The 20,778-nt window shown below is 33.4% G+C and overlaps 3 protein-coding genes across 4 annotated transcripts; 2 read left to right on the top strand and 1 right to left on the bottom strand.

The window, feature by feature from the left end:
- The first annotated feature begins 1,716 nt into the window (after nt 1–1,716).
- Nucleotides 1,717–5,372, top strand: PolD1 (DNA polymerase delta 1, catalytic subunit). Its single transcript, XM_028321825.1, has 2 exons — nt 1,717–1,827; nt 1,919–5,372. Exon 2 carries the CDS (start codon nt 2,011–2,013, stop codon nt 5,257–5,259), a length of 3,249 nt encoding a protein of 1,082 aa, XP_028177626.1. The 5' UTR covers nt 1,717–1,827; nt 1,919–2,010; the 3' UTR covers nt 5,260–5,372.
- Nucleotides 5,373–5,455: 83 nt separating this feature from the next.
- On the bottom strand, nt 5,456–8,827 carry LOC114365303 (pleckstrin homology domain-containing family A member 3). The gene is made up of 5 exons (XM_028321826.1): nt 8,718–8,827; nt 8,528–8,644; nt 8,283–8,432; nt 7,867–7,997; nt 5,456–7,520 (listed from the first exon to the last, which is right to left on the bottom strand). Exons 1-5 carry the CDS (start codon nt 8,755–8,757, stop codon nt 7,296–7,298), a joined length of 663 nt encoding a protein of 220 aa, XP_028177627.1. The 5' UTR covers nt 8,758–8,827; the 3' UTR covers nt 5,456–7,295.
- An 858-nt stretch (nt 8,828–9,685) lies between these two features.
- On the top strand, nt 9,686–19,972 carry ERp44 (Endoplasmic reticulum protein 44). Of its 2 annotated transcripts, XM_028321829.1 has the most exons (8): nt 9,686–9,860; nt 9,943–10,241; nt 12,649–12,724; nt 12,937–13,179; nt 13,457–13,699; nt 14,374–14,640; nt 15,708–15,906; nt 17,881–19,972. In XM_028321829.1, the coding sequence occupies exons 1-8, from the start codon at nt 9,800–9,802 to the stop codon at nt 18,017–18,019; spliced, it is 1,527 nt and encodes a 508-aa protein (XP_028177630.1). In that variant the 5' UTR covers nt 9,686–9,799; the 3' UTR covers nt 18,020–19,972. The 2 variants fall into 2 exon arrangements, with proteins under 2 accessions (XP_028177630.1, XP_028177628.1); XM_028321827.1 differs by lacking the exons at nt 9,686–9,860; nt 9,943–10,241 and adding an exon at nt 12,347–12,515.
- The last annotated feature ends 806 nt before the right edge of the window (nt 19,973–20,778 follow it).

Here is a 20,778-nt window from a genome sequence, read left to right as displayed (position 1 = left end):
ACGGTGGAAACTTATCGAGTTTTGGTTTGCTGGATTTATCTTTTCGAGCACCTTGGTGCTAAATTGTATTGTAATTGAACCAAGGCTCTGAGATTGAGATACTACTAAGCTTTTATTCTGAAATGCAGTTGTACGAAAACGAAAAAAATAATTGTTCTTATGCAAGGTTCAAATAATTTCGAAAGCTTGTAGTGCAAACATAAAAGAGGAATAAATTCCATGCGCGATACAAGCTTTCGAAATTATTTGAACCTTGTATACAATTATTTTTTTCGTTTTATTATCATGTGTTAACGGATTAACGATTAACGTTAACTTGCGTTAAATCTTGCTAAATGTAACGTTTTAACGTTTAACGAAGTTAGTTTTTTTATTAACGGTTTAACGATTAACGAAGTTAACTATTTGATTAACGGTGCCCAGCTATGTTTATAGCTAGTCTAACTGTGTGATTAAAATAAACTCTATAAGGGTGTTAGGTAAATGGGTATATGACCCGACACTAGCCCATGTTAACATGGCCATATAAATGGTATGGTGAAGTCAGAAAATTGATATCTTCATTTTAATTATTTTAATTCTCATACAAATCGGATTTTATAAAATTTATTTTGTATGAAAATTAAAATTATTAAAATGATGATATCAAACTGACTTCACCATACTATTTTATGACCATGTTAACATGGGCTAGTGTAGAAATAATGATAAAATCACAAAATTTAAACATCAATTAAAATTTTGTGATTTTATCATTATTTCTATATTATTTCCTGTATTCAAAACAATGCTACTTTATACTTCTTCTACTGCTACTTTATTCTAATTTAATTATTTGTTACTTGTGCTGTTAATTACAATTCTCAATCCGTTAAGAATTTCTTCTTTCTACCGTGTTCGTACTACTGTCCTCGTAAAATCATCGAAACCGATTGTTGTAATCGGATTACAATTAACAACGTGAACATCACTCGACCATGTATGTCCATTTGGACATATCGGAATGGCACGCTTTGACGATCAACTTGCTGTATCTACTCTAATCCATATCTGTNTATACTGCTAATGTACAGCCATAGTGAACTTAAAGCTGTCTAATTTGTGCCCAAACTGGTTCTATAAAAGCATTATAGCAAGCTATACAGCTCGTATACAGCTGACATACACAGCTTGTGGAGTACATGTGAACGACTATTGAACTCTTAAATGGAGTAAAATGTTACTTGGGATGTTACGGTCAAAGTGATAAATGTGAAAATTATGAATAATCGCCGGTTATTATGAATAATTACTGCATGATTTGGTAAATGTGATTAATATGAGGTCATTTATGTGTGTATAAAACTAAATAGGCGGCTTGGGGGTGGCCCAAGGGCCACCCCCGCCGCACCTTAACCTATTTTTCTAAAACATTATGTTATAGGCATCATGGAAAAGTAATATTATGCAAGAAACATTCCAAACTCATTATGCCAAATTATATTAATATATGAATCAAAACGTTCAAAAGTTTGGCTGTACACGAACACGTACCTACACAAGATGTTGTTCTTTTTTATGAAATTTGTTAGTACTAAGGTTAAATTATTAAATAATCACTGTTATNCAACGTGAACATCACTCGACCATGTATGTCCATTTGGACATATCGGAATGGCACGCTTTGACGATCAACTTGCTGTATCTACTCTAATCCATATCTGTGGTTCTGTCACTGTCAAAAATAACAGTTTTGCCGCCGGCTGGCGAGTTATTTCTCTTACTTTGAATGAAAATTATTACCCCATTTACCAACGTAACTTGATGTTTTTCCGGATATTCATTCAGGTAAATAATTGTGACATATTTCTTTAAACAGAAAGTATAGCACCTATGTTATTCTTTGATAAAAAATGAACTTTTTTTCATTCCATTCCAGGTTATTGGCGGGAAAGCTACATGACATTGTTTATCAATCAAAACATCTTTTTAATTGTTTTCACCAGTACTCACGGATCAGGTACATAAACAATGGACAAAAGAAAACAATCCAAAGGGCCGCCACCAAAGAGATTCAAATCGCACGATGACGTCGAAGATAATGACACGCCATGCAGTTTTGAAGAGCAACTCGCTGGAATGGAATGCGAGTTTGACTCTCAAACAATCTGTGGTGAGGGGCCAGAAAATCAAACAACAAATATGAAATGGAGCAGACCACCGCCACCTGACTTTGATCCCAAGAAAGAAAAGTTAGTATTTCAACAATTAGATATCGACCATTACAATGGGCAGCCTATCCAAGGAATGCCTGGATCACAGATAGGCCCAGTCCCTATCATGAGGATGTATGGTGTTACAATGGAAGGTAACTCAGTATGTTGCCATGTTCATGGATTCTCACCCTATTTCTATGTAACTGTACCTGTTAATTTCACGGAAGCTTCTTGTATTGATTTGAAAAACACTCTGAATAATGCACTTCTAGAAGATTTGCGTCTGAACAAAGATAATATTAGAGAGTGTGTTCTGGAAGTAAGATTGGTCAAAGCTCGTTCTATTATGTACTATAAAGGAGATAATGATATAGTATTTGCAAGAGTGTCTGTTGCATTACCGAAATTGATTGCAGCGTCAAGGAGACTAATTCACAAACAACCAACATCATTTGGTTTGATGGACCCATCTTTTTATGAAACTAATATTGATTTTGACATTAGATTCATGGTAGATACTTCTGTGGTTGGCTGCAGTTGGATTGAATTACCAGAAGGAAAATGGACATTGAGATCAAAAAATACACCAATAAAACCAGAGTCCAGGTGCCAAATTGAGGTAGATGTTGCTTGGAATGCATTTATTTCTCATCAACCTGAAGGAGAATGGTCTAAAGTAGCACCAATTCGTATATTAAGCTTTGATATTGAATGTGCAGGCAGAAAAGGTGTATTTCCAGAACCAAATCATGATCCTGTCATACAAATTGCGTCAATGGTTATCAGACAGGGTGAATTAGAACCATATTTAAGAAATGTATTCACATTGAATACATGTGCCCCCATAGTGGGATCTCAAGTACTAAGCTTCCAGTCTGAGTCAGAAATGTTGGCTAAGTGGTCAGATTTCTTCCGTGAATTGGATCCCGACATTATAACTGGCTATAATATCAGCAATTTTGACTGGCCTTATCTTATCAACAGAGCCAAACATTTAAAGATCAATAATTTTGACTTTTTAGGAAGAATCAAAAACATAAAATCTGTAATAAAAGACTCGATACTCCAGTCCAAGCAAATGGGTCGTAGAGAAAATAAAAGCATTAATTTTGAAGGAAGGGTTCCTTTTGATTTACTTTTAGTTCTTGTGAGAGACTACAAACTTAGATCATATACACTGAATGCTGTCAGTTACCACTTCCTGCAGGAGCAAAAGGAAGATGTACATCATAGTATTATTTCAGACTTGCAAAATGAAAATGAACAGACCCGAAGAAGACTAGCTATGTATTGTTTAAAAGACGCTTATTTACCACTGAAGTTATTAAATAAACTAATGTGCATTGTTAATTATATGGAAATGGCCAGAGTGACAGGAGTTCCACTGCTTTGTTTACTTACAAGAGGTCAACAAATCAAAGTAGTCAGTCAATTATTACGAAAAGCTAAAGATGCCGGTTATTTGATGCCAGCTTATCAAGGCACAGGTTCAGATGATCAATTTGAAGGTGCCACTGTTATTGAACCAAGGAAAGGGTACTATGCTGATCCAATATCAACTTTGGATTTTGCTTCTTTGTACCCAAGTATTATGATGGCCCATAATTTATGCTATACTACCCTTCTACCAGCAAATATGCAGAAAGATCTTGATGCAGATGACATAACTACCACTCCATCTAAAAACATGTTTGTAAAGGCCAATATAAGAAAAGGGTTGTTACCAGAAATTTTGGAGTCCTTGCTTGCTGCTAGAAAAAAGGCTAAAGCAGATTTGAAAGATGAAAAAGATCCATTTAAAAGATCTGTACTGGATGGTAGACAGCTAGCATTAAAAATAAGTGCTAATTCTGTGTATGGTTTCACAGGGGCACAAGTTGGCAAGTTACCATGCCTTGAAATATCAGGCAGTGTCACAGCCTATGGTAGAACTATGATAGAATTCACCAAGTCTGAAGTAGAGAAAAAATACACAAAAGAAAATGGATATAAAGAAGATGCTGTTGTTATCTATGGTGATACTGATTCTGTTATGGTTAAATTTGGTGTCAAAACCCTTGAAGAGAGCATGGAGTTGGGCCGGGAAGCTGCTGAATTTGTGACATCAAAATTTGTAAAGCCCATAAAACTAGAATTTGAAAAAGTGTACTACCCATATTTGCTAATAAATAAAAAAAGATATGCTGGCCTATATTTTACAAGACCTGATAAATATGATAAAATGGACTGCAAAGGTATTGAAACTGTCAGAAGAGACAACTGTCCTCTGGTTTCTAATATGATGAGTACTTGTCTCCAAAAGCTATTGATAGATAGAGATCCAGATGGAGCAGTGAACTATGCAAAACAAGTTATTTCAGATTTACTGTGCAATCGCATTGATATATCCCAGTTAGTTATTACTAAAGAACTGACAAAGAATGATTATGCTGCAAAACAAGCTCATGTGGAATTGGCTAATAAAATGAAGAAACGTGATGCAGGTACAGCTCCTAAACTTGGTGACAGAGTTCCATATATATTGTGTTGTGCTGCTAAAAATACACCAGCCTACATGAAAGCAGAAGATCCCATTTATGTATTGGAGAATAGTATACCTATTGATTTTAACTACTACTTGGAGAATCAACTTTCTAAACCACTTTTGAGAATATTTGAACCCATACTTGGTGACAAAGCAGAATCACTTCTTCTAAAAGGAGAACATACAAGAACAAAAGCCATGGTAACTTCAAAAGTAGGTGCCTTAGCAGCCTTTACTTTGAAAAAAGAAAAATGCATTGGATGCAAAGTAGTCATGCCTAGTGATTCGAAAAAAGCTTTGTGCAACCACTGTTTGGATAAAGAAGGTCAGCTTTACATCACAGAGATATTCAAATTGAGACAACTACAAGAAAAATTTTCAAGGCTCTGGACAGAATGTCAAAGATGTCAAGGAAGTCTCCATGAAGAAGTACTCTGCACTAACAGAGACTGTACTATTTTTTATATGAGAAAGAAAATGGGAATGGAATTGGATACTCAAGAAAAAAGTGTGCTACGCTTTGGTGAACCAATTTGGTAAATATTGTTTGTAAGCCTGAGATTGCCTGTGTGAAAGGGCCCTTACCTACCTATTATGTAACTCATTTTGTTTTATTAGGATGTTATGCATAAAATAAAATTACTTTAATTTATTGTGTGTGTTTTTATTTTATTGCACATGGCAGAGGATACATAATGACATTAGACAATACATTTTGGAATGTTTTTGGTAAAAATATAAAAATATTTTCATGACATTTTAACCAAATATTTAGTAAAGAAGTAAGGTACAAGTTATGCCCTTTATTTATGTACAAGTTCATTGTAATTAATAACAAAAGAAAACACTAATCAATGAATGAGAACTCTGTTAAAGGGTAAATGTGAAATTAAGATCCCTCATTTTTATCATAAATCTATGTATTCGAGTTGTCATTATTTTGCCAGATCATACACATGGATTTTTATGAGACTTCCGATGTATTTTTACCATATTCAGTTATTTGGTTGCTCTCAATCAATGATGGGTGTCAGTGACATACAGAATGCATTTAAAAAATACGTTGCCCTGTCTGGTGTTTTCAAACTTCACGTTTTTTTTTCATAGGATGAGGTCCTCTAGTTAGCTCTAAATAAAGTTATGTTCGTTCATATCTATTTAAAAAATAAGAGGCATAACTTGTACACACATGAACATTACATTTACGAAACCACAGATGCACATCATACATAGTAACAAAAAACATATCACAGGGATCAACATTTATAGATACATAATAATAATCATCAGCCTCGATTAACATGGAAATAAACAATGTACAGTCGACAGCACTATACATTTTCGTTGCAAAGTCGCAACTACAATACGTATACCACAGTGTTTACGTTGACGTGCTGTCGACTGTACCTATAAATAATCATAAATATTTTCAATTTGGTTTATGAGACTCTAAATTTTAACAAAAATACCTTTAAGACTGAAATAAGCAATTCAAAATTAAATTAACACACTTTCCCAAATAATTAAATTATATTTTATAAAGATAAATAGGGCAATAGAGGGGAATGAACACGAAAGTTTAAGATTTTTATAAATAGTACTACCACAGCCATCAAAGAAAAACAAAACAGATAAGTTTAGTATACTTTTAAATGCGAAGGAATTAGACAAAATATTTCCGATTTTCTTACGAATATTCATTTCCAAGTTTTCAATTAAACGTCTGTACAAAATGAAGCTACAAGCCTATCTATCTACCCAACCACTCATTAAAATTTACACATCACAAGAGACTAATGCATGGAGCCCAAACCACATAAAAAGACTTCAGGCGAGCGGGTACGGGTGACTTTTGTCACCGTGAAAGTATGTCGCTCTTTTTCTCTTTATAAGGGTGTAAACGAAGTGGCTTTTCTTCCTCATTCCGTTACATAAACACAAAGATAAGGACTCAATACAAAATTGCGCATTACATAATCAATAGGACAAGAGAATTCATAACTCAGTTTAAAAAAATCAATAAATTAAATACCTACATAAATAAGAATGTACTGTAAAATAAATAATTTTGTCATGTGCTTATAGCATCTATGCTTTTGTGTACACAGAATTAATATTAATTATTATTATGTGTCTAAGTACTAGTAGAATAAACAATTTACATATTTCTATCCAAAAATACCTACATTTTACACTGATATTTTTTATTACACAACGCATTTTCGTAGCATAAATTAATGCTATCAACAATTAATTCATTTTTAGTGTTACACATAGTAATTTAAATACATACAAGCTGCTATTTTTATATGAGATAATATTACTCAAGGCCATTTTACAGTTGAATACAGTTGCCATTACTTATCAAGTGTATTGTGGAACAATAAATTCCATTATTTTTTTATGAACAATAAAAAAACAGTTATTTGACTCCTAATGCCCAATGTTTTTAAATGACCCCACAATATTTCAAAAATATATTTTTTATACAAAAGTAACTAACACTAAATTTTCTATGTTTCTGATAATTTTTACAAGTGTTTTTTTTAAGCATTATGATAAATTGTTCCAGTTTTTCATCTATTTTCCTGAGATAGAGATCTACTAAGACTCTGTTTTGAAGTTTTATTGTTCAGTTGTGATTTGTTCAAACTGTTTGGTTTGGGTGGTACTATATTAGAAATAGGCATTTCAAATGGAGAATTACCAGTAGTACCGCTAGATAGCCTCATGATATCTTCTAGTGTTCTAATAAATGTATCGCAGGTTGCTGTTAGAAGACTAGACGCATCATCAATTTTCTGGAAATAAATCATAGTTACCAATTAAATAACACAACATTTATTTGTGATTTGTGGTGTTAAAATAGCTATTTACTGTAGTTAAACAACACTTTTAGGTATAATCTGCTAAAAATTCACCATATTAGCCAACTGAGAAGCAGAATAAAATTCTTGTTATTTTTCTTAGGCTCGGTTGCACCATCTTACTTTAACTTTAACAAACGTCAGATATCTGTCAAACTCCATACAAAACACACCATTTATCGTTGAAGTTACGGTCAAAGTTAAGTGGTGCAACTCAGCTTTAGATTGTGTGCTGCTAGACCATTTGTATGTAATGAAAGAATAAAATTAAATAAATTACCTGTAATTCAGGACCTCCTTCAGTATTGACTGCACTTTTGACAGCATGCACTTGCTGCATCATCAAATCACAGTACAAACGTAGCTCAGACTTCTTGTGGCTCAGAGAGTTTGTTTCATCAAATGCTGTAACTGAATTTTTAAATCAGATAAATATGGCTTCAGATGAAGAATGTTGGGTATACCAAGTTCATTTTGTGGGATGTGCTGTAAAGTATGGGCTATCTAACTAAAGAAAGGTTAGCTTTAACTTCAAATCGTAATGTTTTCATCATAAATTAAAACAACCTAAACATTTATTCAGTTGTTTTTATTGTCTGTGGCCCGCTATTGGCAGGGGGGCACCCGAGTGGCCCTTGGTCCTAGTAGTTTGTGCATCCCTGTCAGAGGTATGACAATTTACTGTTTATGAATTACCTGTAGGTTCTGCCTTAGAGTCAACACATGCTTTTGCACTACCTAGTGCCACCAGCCACTTTTGCCTGTCTTGAGGTGATGGAGCTCTCAGGTACATGTGTTGCTGACCAGGTATAACAAGATCCAACCTTGTATTGTCAATGTTATTCACTGGAAATATTTTTAAAAGTATTATTATGTGTATTTACGATGGATTTCTAACAACTTTTGTTTATATTTTTTATGGATGACGAGATAAGACTTACCGTTTATTTGGCATACTGATACTTTCACAGATCCTTTGCAGCCTTGATTTACTTCTTCCTGAGATTTGTAATATGAAAGAATACCATTTTCTAAGATAAACCACCTTGTTTGCCAACCTAGACAAGAATTAAAAATTATTAAAGAAATACTACTCTAGCCGCATAAACCAGTGAATGTAATGCCACAAACCATTCCAATAATTAGTCCATTTCCATAAAATTCCTTCCATGACAATTTTTGAGATTATGTTATTCCAATAAGAATTTACAAGAATTTTTTCTGACTGCTGTCTTGTTGGATAGAAAATGTCAATCAACAATTTTTATCTGCACATGACAGTTGACATAAGTATTTGAAATCATAAATTGAAATATCGATTCAAAAGTAATATCGATTGAAATCATGTCCAAAGATAGTACAAAATAATAGAAACCCCAAGAACGAACAACTCTCGCAATCGCAAGTTCAAGTTCAAAGTAAAGCTGACCTGACACCGGCACCGCCCTGAGCCCCGATTACGGTAATTTTTAACGTCAACAATCCAGACACGCTTCTCGATTCTGCGATACGATTGGTCGTTCAACAGCGTACGTCAGCTGTTTTGACCAATCGTATCGCAGAATCAGAAACGCGTCTGGATTGTAGACGTTAAAAGTTACCTTAAGGCTTAATCGGGTCTCTGCTGTCTACTGTGTGTATGAAGTCGGCTGCAAACTTGCAACATAATAATTATTGCGCGATTCAGCGTGCACTATGAGTTTACGTTAGTCTGCTTTATAAGGTTACTTTTATGTATCTTTATATAATTTTATACGATCTTTGCCGACATGTTGTTTTTGATCTGTGCCAAAGCTTCACTGCTGCCAACATGAGAACCGTATAAGGATGTTACTGATACAGTTATTACAGTATTAAATCGATATCGATATGTAAAATCATGTTTTACCACTTCTCTAGGGGGCTTTGGGTGGCACCATCTATCTACCAAAAGCTTTGCTAATAGAACATAAGTACCTACTACGTATTATTGTTGCTATAAATATAAGAAATTTCAGTCAAAAACTTATTGTTATAGTTAATTTGGAAATGAACGACTGTTAAAAACATAATATTATAGTTATTCTGGATTATCGATATAAAATCACACACAGTCACACACATCCTTAGTCCATTGACGGGTGTGGTTGGTTTGTCTTCTATTGTTTACATCCGTTTTCTTTTTTCTTTGATAAAGATTTAAATGAAAAATTGCTTAATTTAATAGATTAATCATGACCAAGTTTTATCCCAACGTTATCATTTTTATATTTACTATCACCACCTTAGGAAAAGGTAAAACTTACAAAGATATGACAAAATATTTGTTACTAAATTTGCCGTTTTATTTTGGATTAATTTATAAAATTTGTTTTAGTTTTGGGACTTGAGTGCTATGTTTGTGAGAACCAAGAGGATAACAATGAGAAATGTGTTAAGACAATCAAAACTTGTGAACATAACCAAGATGTGTGTCTTACTGAAATCAGATGGGGTAGCACTCCCTATTGGTCCCAAGGAGCTAAAAAGCAATATTACGTTTCTAAAAGATGTTCTAATAAGACAGAATGTGCATTGACTAGACAACATTATATGCCTTTATGTACCCATATTTGGTATCAGGATTGGGTTTGTTCCGATTGCTGTCAAGGGGATCGTTGCAATTACTATGTCATTGTGAGTAGCTATTTATAAAACGTGTATTCAGTTAAAGCTCTGCACTGTGCTCAGTGCTCTGGACTGAACACATCTAAAATGTATTTGCAATTGTTTTGCCCAACGGTCTGAGATTTACATTTGTGTGCTTTCTTTTTCAGAGTGGAACCTATGGACTAAAACCTGTTCTCAGTATTTTAAGTGGTATCTTCCTTTTACAACTTATACTGTAAGCAAATAGTTACTCATTTCTACCGATGAATGGCATTTTAATAATACTTTTAAAAAAAGATGACCTTAGTAAGTGGTGATTTCATGGAAAAATTACTTACTGCACACTAGGTACTTTAATTTTTAAAAGCTGTCACAACCCACAATAAATTTTATTTTTTAATGTTTGTTGAAAATTGGTCTGTCCAATTTTTTTATATGTCACCAAAAATTTAATACTTGAATTTTCCAATAGCAGGCATAAATTTATAATTTATGTCTGGTTAAACATTATAATATGTATTCTTAGTCTAAAAGCACATTATAATAAACTATTTCTTGCTGAGATTTCTGTACTTATGTCATTTTGAGTGTCTATAATTGAAAAAAAAAATTGGGTAAATAATGATTATTTATCCAACAACTGTGTAGTGTAGCTTATTTTATAACAATGGATTTTATTTTTGGACAATGTTATGAAATGGATTTTTACTGACTGAAAATGTCTCCTTTTAATCCTTCTTTTCTTATTGTGTATAGACTATGTAAATTATCCGTCCAAGTATTTTTAAGCATAAAGTAAAAAGTTGACCCAGTTATGTCTAAGTAAAATTTTATATTAATTTTAATCATTTTAACTGTAGCTACAGATGTACTTTCTAGATCTGATTAAATTGTTTGTAAGTAGGTAATTAAGCAAATGGTAGCAATATAAGTGCACAATTACAATTTAAATTCAAAGAGGGTTTAAAAAGGTTTTTTTTTATTTGTACCTATTTTAAGTAGAAATGAAATTACCTCTAATGCCTTCCAACTAATGTGTTACTTGAGATGTAATGCCTTTTTTTTTAATAAACTTTGATAACAAATAATATTGATATTTTTTTCTTAACATTTACCTAATTGTTTTTATCATAAGCCACGTCCACACACGTAGGCACAAGCACAATAGTCGATTTGATTCCGCCAGGTTTATGAAAGGTCACCCACAAGGTGTACCGACGACATCATATAGGTAGCAGGAAAGCGCTGGACGCAGGCCGCTACCAACCGGGTAACATGGAAAGCATTGGGGGAGGCCTATGTTCAGCAGTGGACGACGTCCACTGGACGTCCTATGGCTGAGATGATGATGAGGTCTATGAAAAATAAAATAGTCGACTAACTCGTTCTAGGCCTCCTGCAAAATGTTATAAAATTAGGCGTATAATCTAAGAGCTAGTGAACGCTAGACCTACGTTATTTTAAAAAAGCTGAAAGTTTGTCAGCGCATGCTTCCCTTCCAACAAAAGTAAAAGTACGTTTTACGGTATATTTTATCTAATTTATACTGAATTCTTCTTTGCACATTTGTGTGGGTTTGACTGAATATTCTGCAAAGTCGAGCATAAAAAGTAAAATGTATTCGAGCCCTTTTTGATTCTAAAATCGACATTCTGAATTTTACTAATGTTTAAACGTCATACCTTATTTAAAATTTACAAAANGTAATAAGGGAATATTCTGCAAAGTCGAGCATAAAAAGTAAAATGTATTCGAGCCCTTTTTGATTCTAAAATCGACATTCTGAATTTTACTAATGTTTAAACGTCATTACGAAACGTCGTCACGCCTTATTTAAAATTTACAAAACCTGAGCCCCGATTACGGTAACTTTTAACGTCTACAATCCAGACGCGTTTCTGATTCTGCAATACGATTGGTCAAAACAGCTGACGTGCGCTGTTGAACGACCAATCGTATCGCAGAATCGAGAAGCGTGCCTGGATTGTTGACGTTAAAAATTACCGTAATCGGGGCTNTACAAAACCTGGATACCGGTATTATCGATAATAAAATGTTTGATAAAACATTAGTGACTACTCTAATGTTTTTTTTTTATTTACTGACTGACCAACCCACAGACCAACCAGAGTTTGACAAGTGACAATCTCCACTGCGCTCGCTGTTCTGTTGTCTGTCATCGGCATTGCCAGAGCAGCACCATTTTTCTTTTTAGAGTTCGAGAAGTTCTTAGGATTCAAAATGTATTGGAATAATCACAAATTAAGTCACTATAAAATATTACCAACTTTTATAATATTGGTAAGTTACAGAAATACATTAAATAATCCTCAGAAAATGCACTTATTGTGACGTGGGAATTGCTTGTTGATTTTATGGTTTATTACGGCCAAGTAATTGGTGTTTATTCATTTTAAAATGTTTTGTTTCACAGTTGTGCCACAGTTTTTACAACCCCACCGATAGCGGTGCTGTGCAAATTACTCAAAGCAATTTAGATATGGTGTTAGGTGAGTAATTGCGTGCGCATTCAAAGACCCAGGTGATGCACGCTCGAGGTATTTAGCGGCTAGGACCTCTGTTTATTTTGTGCTCATTATGCTCTAGTTGTTATAAACAAAAACCTAAAAAAGATCAAAATGTTTGAACTGAAAACTTTCTTTAGTTCCATACAACAAAATTAAATGAAACAGGAAAGTAAAATGGAACTTTTTTATTTCAGCTTCCAATGAGGTTGTGTTCATAAACTTTTATGCGGATTGGTGTAGATTTAGTAACATGCTGATGCCGGTATTTGATGACGCTGCGGATGAAGTATCTAAAGCTGGCTATGACACCGGGAAGGTGGTCATGGGCAAGGTGGACTGTGATAAAGAGGCGGCCATTGCAACTAGGTTTCACATTACAAAGTACCCCACTTTGAAGCTCTTCCGTAATGGCATGCCAGCTAAAAAAGAATATAGAGGTAAGATCAATTAAAATAACAACTAATGCATAAAACACTGTTCTATCGTGTCTAAAAATTGATATAAAGTTAAATACTTTTTTATGCACTGTCTCCTAATGACTTAATGACTATGTATTAATTGTACAATACATTATATTTAAGATTTAATTAACACTGCTACAACACTGTTGTCGACACGATAAGAAAAAGAAGAATATATTATACAAATTTGAAACAGACTGTTTGCTACAAAAGGTATGAGACTAAACATATAAACATTTTGATTTCATTTTAGGCCAAAGATCAGTAGAAGCGTTTTCAGAATTTATAAAGAAACAGCTGACCGATTCAATTGTGACATTTGGGTCGCTGAAAGAATTGCATGAACTGAGTGAGGATAAGAGACACATCATCGGCTACATGGATCGGCGAGACCAGCCTGAATATGAGATGCTGAGGAAGGTGGCAGCTAATCTTAAAGACGAGTGCCAGTTTCATGTTGGTTTCGGTGAAGCTTCCCAGCAAATGCATCCTCCAGGTATTTTCACAATAATTTCTTATTCTACCTCTAAAAGAGAAACTAGATAGACTCTAAGTTTAGTGCTTGGGAAACTAACTAACAACTCAAATAATATTACAACTGCCTAGTAGGTGAAAAACATTTGATAATAAATCAAAAATGAAGCACAACAAAAGGTCAATGACCAAAAGTGGTCCAAATGTCCACCATTAATGAGACCTATATTGGCTTATAGTCCATTAAATAGAGATTAACTTTCATAACAAAAAGAATTTTTCAAATCGGACTAGTAGTTCCTGAGATTAGCGCGTAAACTACTACAATTTTTTAAACAGTCATAACTTTTTACTGACAGCATATTTTTGATTGCGATTTGGTTATAATGAATCAGTATTTAGTAGACTATTTTACTACATAGGTCTCGTTAGTGGTCGACACCACACTCCATACATTTTTGGTCATTGTCCTTTATTAAAGAAAAGGAATTGAACAAAGATTTGTGCTTATGATTTTCAAGACTACATGATTTATGTATTTAATCTTAAAAAAAAAAAACAATTTCTAATTTACACATTCTAGTTCTAAATCTAATAGAACTACAGCCCTTATTTACCTTTTTTTAACATTTTTTATGGACAGTAAAAATTTATGTGTCGATGTGATTCTGCAATAAAAAGTTTGTTACATTCCAGGCCAACCTATTGTGGTATTTAGAGCAGATAAGAAAACTTCCTCAGAGCCCGATGAAACATACAAGGGTTCTCTGACCAACTTTGATGAGCTGTATGCCTGGGTCCAAGCGAAGTGTATTCCCCTCGTCCGAGAAATCACTTTCGAAAATGCTGAGGAGCTTACAGAAGAAGGACTGCCGTTCCTGATTCTTTTCCACAATCCATCCGACACGGAGAGTGTTAAGAAATACAAAGAGATCATCAGCCGAGACCTTGTGAATGAAAAACGTAAGTTTAAAACTCATTTATTTTTGCAAATTAAAGCTAAGCGTCTACTAACGGACGCATCATACGAAACACATTGTATCGGATGTGCGATGCGTACGATGCGGACAGGTGGACGCACTTATATGAGTTTCCATATAAATAATACTACGATCCGTTGCGTGCGATACGTCTGATGCGTACGATACCGACATGTGGACGCTTAGATTAAAAAGCACTTATACACATCCTAGTATTGTATCCCACCCTACCACTGCTTCGGGACAATAAATGGGCCAGTGCTGAGAAGAAGCAGTGCAAGAAACTGTCACTATTGTCAGCCTCCTTAACAATATGATGGTTTATGATCAAATATGTATGAAGCTCCAAAAGAAATACTTTGCAATGTGAAACACAAAAGTGTGCACACTTTACGACTACTTTAATGTCAATTACAATGCCTATATTGTTTTTCTGTTCAATGTCGTATTTTTCAGAACAAATACACTGCGGTGCATGTTTATTTTATGACGGTAACACAAATACTGCCAAGGTTATCTTCAGGACTAATTACTTTTTAATTTGCAATTGTAATGTTAATGTTTGTTTGGAGTATGTATGTTTAGAGTTTAGACTAAAGCCAAATTCACATGGGATTCTTCAAAATATTTACGACAAAAAACTGACAAGTTTTTGATGAACATGATTTTTGAAAGGTGATTCCGTCTTAAAATGACGGGACACGGACGGACACGGACACGGGCATTTAACATTAACACTGATCAAGATGTTAAAAAGCATTGTCGCCGTCAAAACAAAAGACGATTCGTCAAAAAAATATTCTTGTGTGAACACGCCCTGATGTGTGCTTGCAAATGTTATTGAACTTATTCCTTGTCTTTTGCAACATACCTTGTAACTAATTAAACTGTAAATGCATTTAGCTTAACAGCATCTATTATTATTTACCAAGTCCAAGGACAAACTGGAGATGAGTGCAACTAAATTGTAAAAAAAAAATGAAATGTTAATGTTGTAAAAATACCTTGTAATCCAGTAATAAAGGCTTATATTATTATTATTATTTACAGAAAACATCAACTTCCTCACAGCCGACGGTATTCGCTTCGAGCACCCACTCCACCACTTGGGCAAGTCCGCCTCTGACCTTCCCCTGATTGCCATAGACTCGTTCAGACACATGTACCTGTTCCCCGACTACAAGGATATGGAGACGCCTGGCAGGCTGTATCAGTTCTTGCAGGACTTGTACTCTGGAAAGTTGCATAGGTGAGAAGATAAATGTTTATTATAATAGGCTAGTTTCCTAAAAAAACTTTTAGTCTGTCAATTACATATTAAAAAATATTAAACGTATATTTTTATTCGTCAATCAAACAAGTAATTACGAAGTTATGATGCGTTTAAGTTCCGCTTGACGTCACAAAGTGCTACACTTTTAAGTTCGCCTGTCACGGGTCTGTTCTTTTGAACTTTGGCGCGCTTTATTTTTAACCGACTTCAAAAAAGGAAGAGGTTATATGTTCGGCTGTATGTATTTTTTTTCTATTTCTCTTTCAATTTTCATTAGTTTTAAAAAGTGAAAATACCTACGTGGCGAGTATTTTTGACAAGTTAACCGACGAACTAAACTCAAACTCTTGCTTTTTCACCCAGGAATCATCCCTATTCTAGCTAAAAATGTAATAGATATACAAGTCGAGGCTTAATGGATGCCAATCACAGTTTGTAGGACACACCATTATTAAATACCATAGATAAATAGATTCGGAATTTTATCAATGTGTTGATAACATCTAACAATATGATTAGATTATTTTATCATAAATTATACCAAATTGCGTAGTATGTATTATATTCTGAGTTTTCTTTTGCGACAAACGTTTATTTTTTTCCTTTTTAAAAACACAGATTTACTTCCATTTAAAATACAGTGTGAGTCACGTTAAAGTGTACATATGAAAATAGATGAAACTAGACATATTTTTATCGACAAAAAAGAGGTCAAAAAATTTTTGAGATTGTTTTTAAATTTTTTATAGATTTTTTTCTTCAAATTACTTATTGTAAAGAAAACGTAATAACTTTTAAACTAAGCGGTATATCCTGATAAAATAAAAACAGTAATAATGCTAAATAACAGGCAATACTAAAAAATACATAAAATATGCAATAAATGCCAACAAATAATAAAAAATAATACTTTTTGAAAAAAATCTGCTTTAAAATTCGTATTTTTTTGGTTATTTGATAAATTTCTCCAAAAAATGCCCCTATAACAGATAGTTTTAATTACTTTTTATTATTCTCTATCGTATTACTTTTGTAAAACAAAAAATCGCATGTCTCTATCCCTATCACAACATTTGCTATGATCGTTTGAACAAAGGCCTGCCACCACATTTTTCTCCGCTACAGGTAGAGACAATTTTAATTTTAACTAAAATGCTTATTTTACTTCGAAATCTTTTGTTTTTATTTGAAATCAAACTTGTCTTTATCAAAATTACAAATCTAGAGTCACTTTCAGTTTCGTTGTTAACGAAGCGTTGAATGGCGCGCCCGGAGAGGCTTAGTTCAAACGATCATTACAAACGTTTTGATAGGGATAGAGACATGCTATTTTTGGTTTTACTAAAGTAATACGATAGAGAATTATAAAAAGTAATAAAAACCACCTGTTATAGGGGCATTTTTTTGGAGAAATTTATCAAATAACCAAAAAAATTCAAATTTTTAAGCAGATTTTTTTCAAAAAGTATCATTTTTTATTATTTGTTGGCATTTTCTGGGTATTTCATGTATTTTTTTAGTATCGCCTGTTATTTAGCATTATTGCTGTTTTTATTTTATCAGGATATACCGCTTACTTTAAAAGTTATTACGTTTTCTTTACAATAAGTAATTGGAAGAAAAAAAATTCTATAAAAAATTAAAAAAAAATCACAAAAATTTTTTGACCTCTTTTTTGTCGATAAAAATAGGTTTAGTTTCATCTATTTTCATATGTACACTTTAACGTGACTCACACTGTATATACTAATAAATATAGCATTGAATTCGAAAGTAACTCTGCCTATGCCTGTCTGTTCGTTAAGTTTTGACGCTTAAACTGCTGAACCGATTTTGTTGAGTTTTGATACAGTAATCGATTAAAATTGAGGGAAAGATATAATCCAAAATGTCTTGTGTGCGAGGATGTGTGTTGAATTGAATATTAATGCTCATAACTCTTGATTACAGAGAATTCCACTACGGGCCTGACACGCCCGCGGCGGTGTCCGACGTAAAAGTGACCACGCCACCAGAATCCACGTTCAAGAAACTAGCCCCCNTAGCTCCCTCCAAAAACAGATACACCCTGCTAAGGGACGAATTATAAGGTTATCCACTGCCTAGTTCATGCAATTTTTAGTATAAGACGCCACTGACAAAGTGAATCTTTGCCAATATGGTTTATCTCGTCTCTTCCTTCGTGTTTTCATATATTCCTTTCTCATTTTGCACTAAACGATTTTATGTTGTTCCCAGAAACATGCGAACAAAGTTTTGCAGTTCATTATTGTTCTGGCGCTAATTGATAGCTTCCGTAAATTTAAATATGATTGATCATAGGTTGAGGCGATTCTGATATCATGCACACCAGTAGGGAATTTTTATAAACTATGTCATGTTTTGATAGAAGTATGTAACAAGTTCAATTTTATATCCATAAAATCCAGAGCATAAACTAATCTTCCATGATAAAAACTTTCAATAGCCTTACTGGTATTAATTTAAATAAAATTCACTTAGTCTCAATTTCTTAAAATTTTTATTGGAAAATAGAAGCAAATCCATAGCGACACACTAGATTTAAGAGAATATGTCCAATAATTTTGCACCGTATTATTAATTAAATTAAACCGAATTATTATTTTAACTTCATATAACAGTTTTGCATTTGAGTGTATTTAATGTATCTACTTTATTTGTAATATTTTTGGTTACTACTAATAATTAAATTATTATGTTTTATATCGACTATACATATAATTTATCTGTGAACAGCAGTTTAAGATGTGCCCTGCAGTGGTGAAAAAATTACTTAAAATAATATTATAAGATGTGTAAAGTAACTTACTGTCAAGTATTTATTATTATTTGTATAATTCTGATATTGGTAACCTTCTTAGTAATTATCTCTCATTTCCTATTAGACTTTTTTATCCATTGTAAAGTGCCTAAAATAAACGGAAAGTTTATAGGCAGCAATAAGAATAAATAATAACAAGTCACTCTTTTTAAAACCACTGGTTTTATTAAAAACTTATGAAACATTTATTAGTATGCAACTAAGTATTTCCATTTAGAAATATTAGGTTTACTAATTATAATAATTATCAAAGAATTGATATGCGTTTAATATTTTATATAAGCAATACATTCGCAACGCCTTAAGATAATTTAATTTACATACCTACATTAATTCAAAATTATGTAAATCTCACTTACGTATTGTTGTAATTTTTTTTTCAAATAGCATTTAATCATCAACTTTAAGATATATTCATACCATAATAGTATATACCTATAAATAGTATGTGTAAAACACACATTATATCTTCTATGTTTGAATTTTTAGTTTTAGTAGTGCTTCTGCTATAAACTCATAGTTGTTTTTGTATTCTATTTGTTGATTTATTGATATTGAAATTTCATACATTAGTTTCATCATAAAGTTATAATGCTATATTTATTTAGATATCGATTATTCCCTTAAATTGATTCGGTATAAACTTGCGTTCATTCAATATTATGGTTTGTTTGCGTTTAATTTGTAACCAAATAGTTCATCGTTCGCTTTTAAGCGAGGTTTAGACTAGCAATAACATTTGCAGAAGTTGACTTCTGCAAGCTGTCACTACTGTGTAAATCTTGCAAAACTTGGCTTGCCACAGCTATTTAGGTACACGGCGTAAACAGCTTGCGGAAGTCAACTTCTGCAAGTTTTATTGCTAGTCTAAACCGCGCTTTACAACAAAACTGCGCTAAAGTCGCTCGGCTATTCGTCAACAGATGGCGCTAATTTGTTTATTTTAAATGTAAAGCTCGCTGGATATTTTTTTTTGTTCTATGTGGACATAGATATTATGCTTAATGATGAAATTAGTGACTTTACGTATAAAATTGAATTATTAATGAAATTCTTGGGTATCTCAACTATCATTGCGAGATAAAACATTCCCTGATCTAAACTGAGTAGTCATTACTTATGCGTATGATATGAAATGGTTGTACAAATGTATGTCTATTGTGACGTGTGTTGTAATAAATACATTTTTCGAGCCTTAAAGTATGTTTTACTTACACACTACATAATCCTACAGTTTTATCACGGTTCAGAAAACGTTTCATCTATTGGTTTCCCCTTGCTACTAAGAGATGGTACTGGCATGTAAATTATCTTTCTGGGATATTAAATAAATTACTTACTTATATTCATAGTTTTTGGAAGTAAGCACTTATAGTTCCATAAAGACTACCGTGAATTGGCCTATGTAATTTTGTAAAATACCTATGTTTTGTAAAGATTCAAAAAACATATTTTGATTACTATAAAAATTATCTCATTTAAGCTAAAATATATTTTTGGGTCAGTTTCGTGATTTGACAGAAAATCATAAATATTATACACACCACTTGTGTTGGACGCAGTGATGTATGGGCAGATTTTACACGTTTTCCGTGTGCGCCGCACAGCTGTAGCGTTGAAAAACACGTATTGTGCGTTAGGCCGCACAGGCGTTGGATCCAGGGGGTGATCACTTCCCTATCGGTGAGAGCTCACGCACACAGACACAAAAGTATGGTAGTATGATGGTAGTCGCTTCGAACGGCCGGTGCGGGCGCACGCGGCGCTATGCGTGAGATTTCAGTATTGAAGTATAAGTAATGTACGGCGCAGCGCAGCAGCAAACGCTTGTACAGGTAGGAAGCAGTGGTTGTAAGGCACTGCACTCGGCCCAAGATACCAAGATGAGGTCAGGACGGAAACTAACTTCTTGTGAGCGTAGAGCCTAGCAGGAGGTACTTACGATCGTGCTTGGACAGTGTTTTAGTCGACTTCTGAACAAAATCTATCATAAGTAATTACTTACC

This window comes from Ostrinia furnacalis, unplaced genomic scaffold (genome assembly GCF_004193835.3).
Source record: "Ostrinia furnacalis isolate ACB-3 unplaced genomic scaffold, ASM419383v2 OfSCF7582, whole genome shotgun sequence".
NCBI lineage: Eukaryota > Metazoa > Arthropoda > Insecta > Lepidoptera > Crambidae > Ostrinia > Ostrinia furnacalis.
Note: the sequence above shows the minus strand (reverse complement) of the source record. Positions and strands in the feature narration are given on the sequence as shown.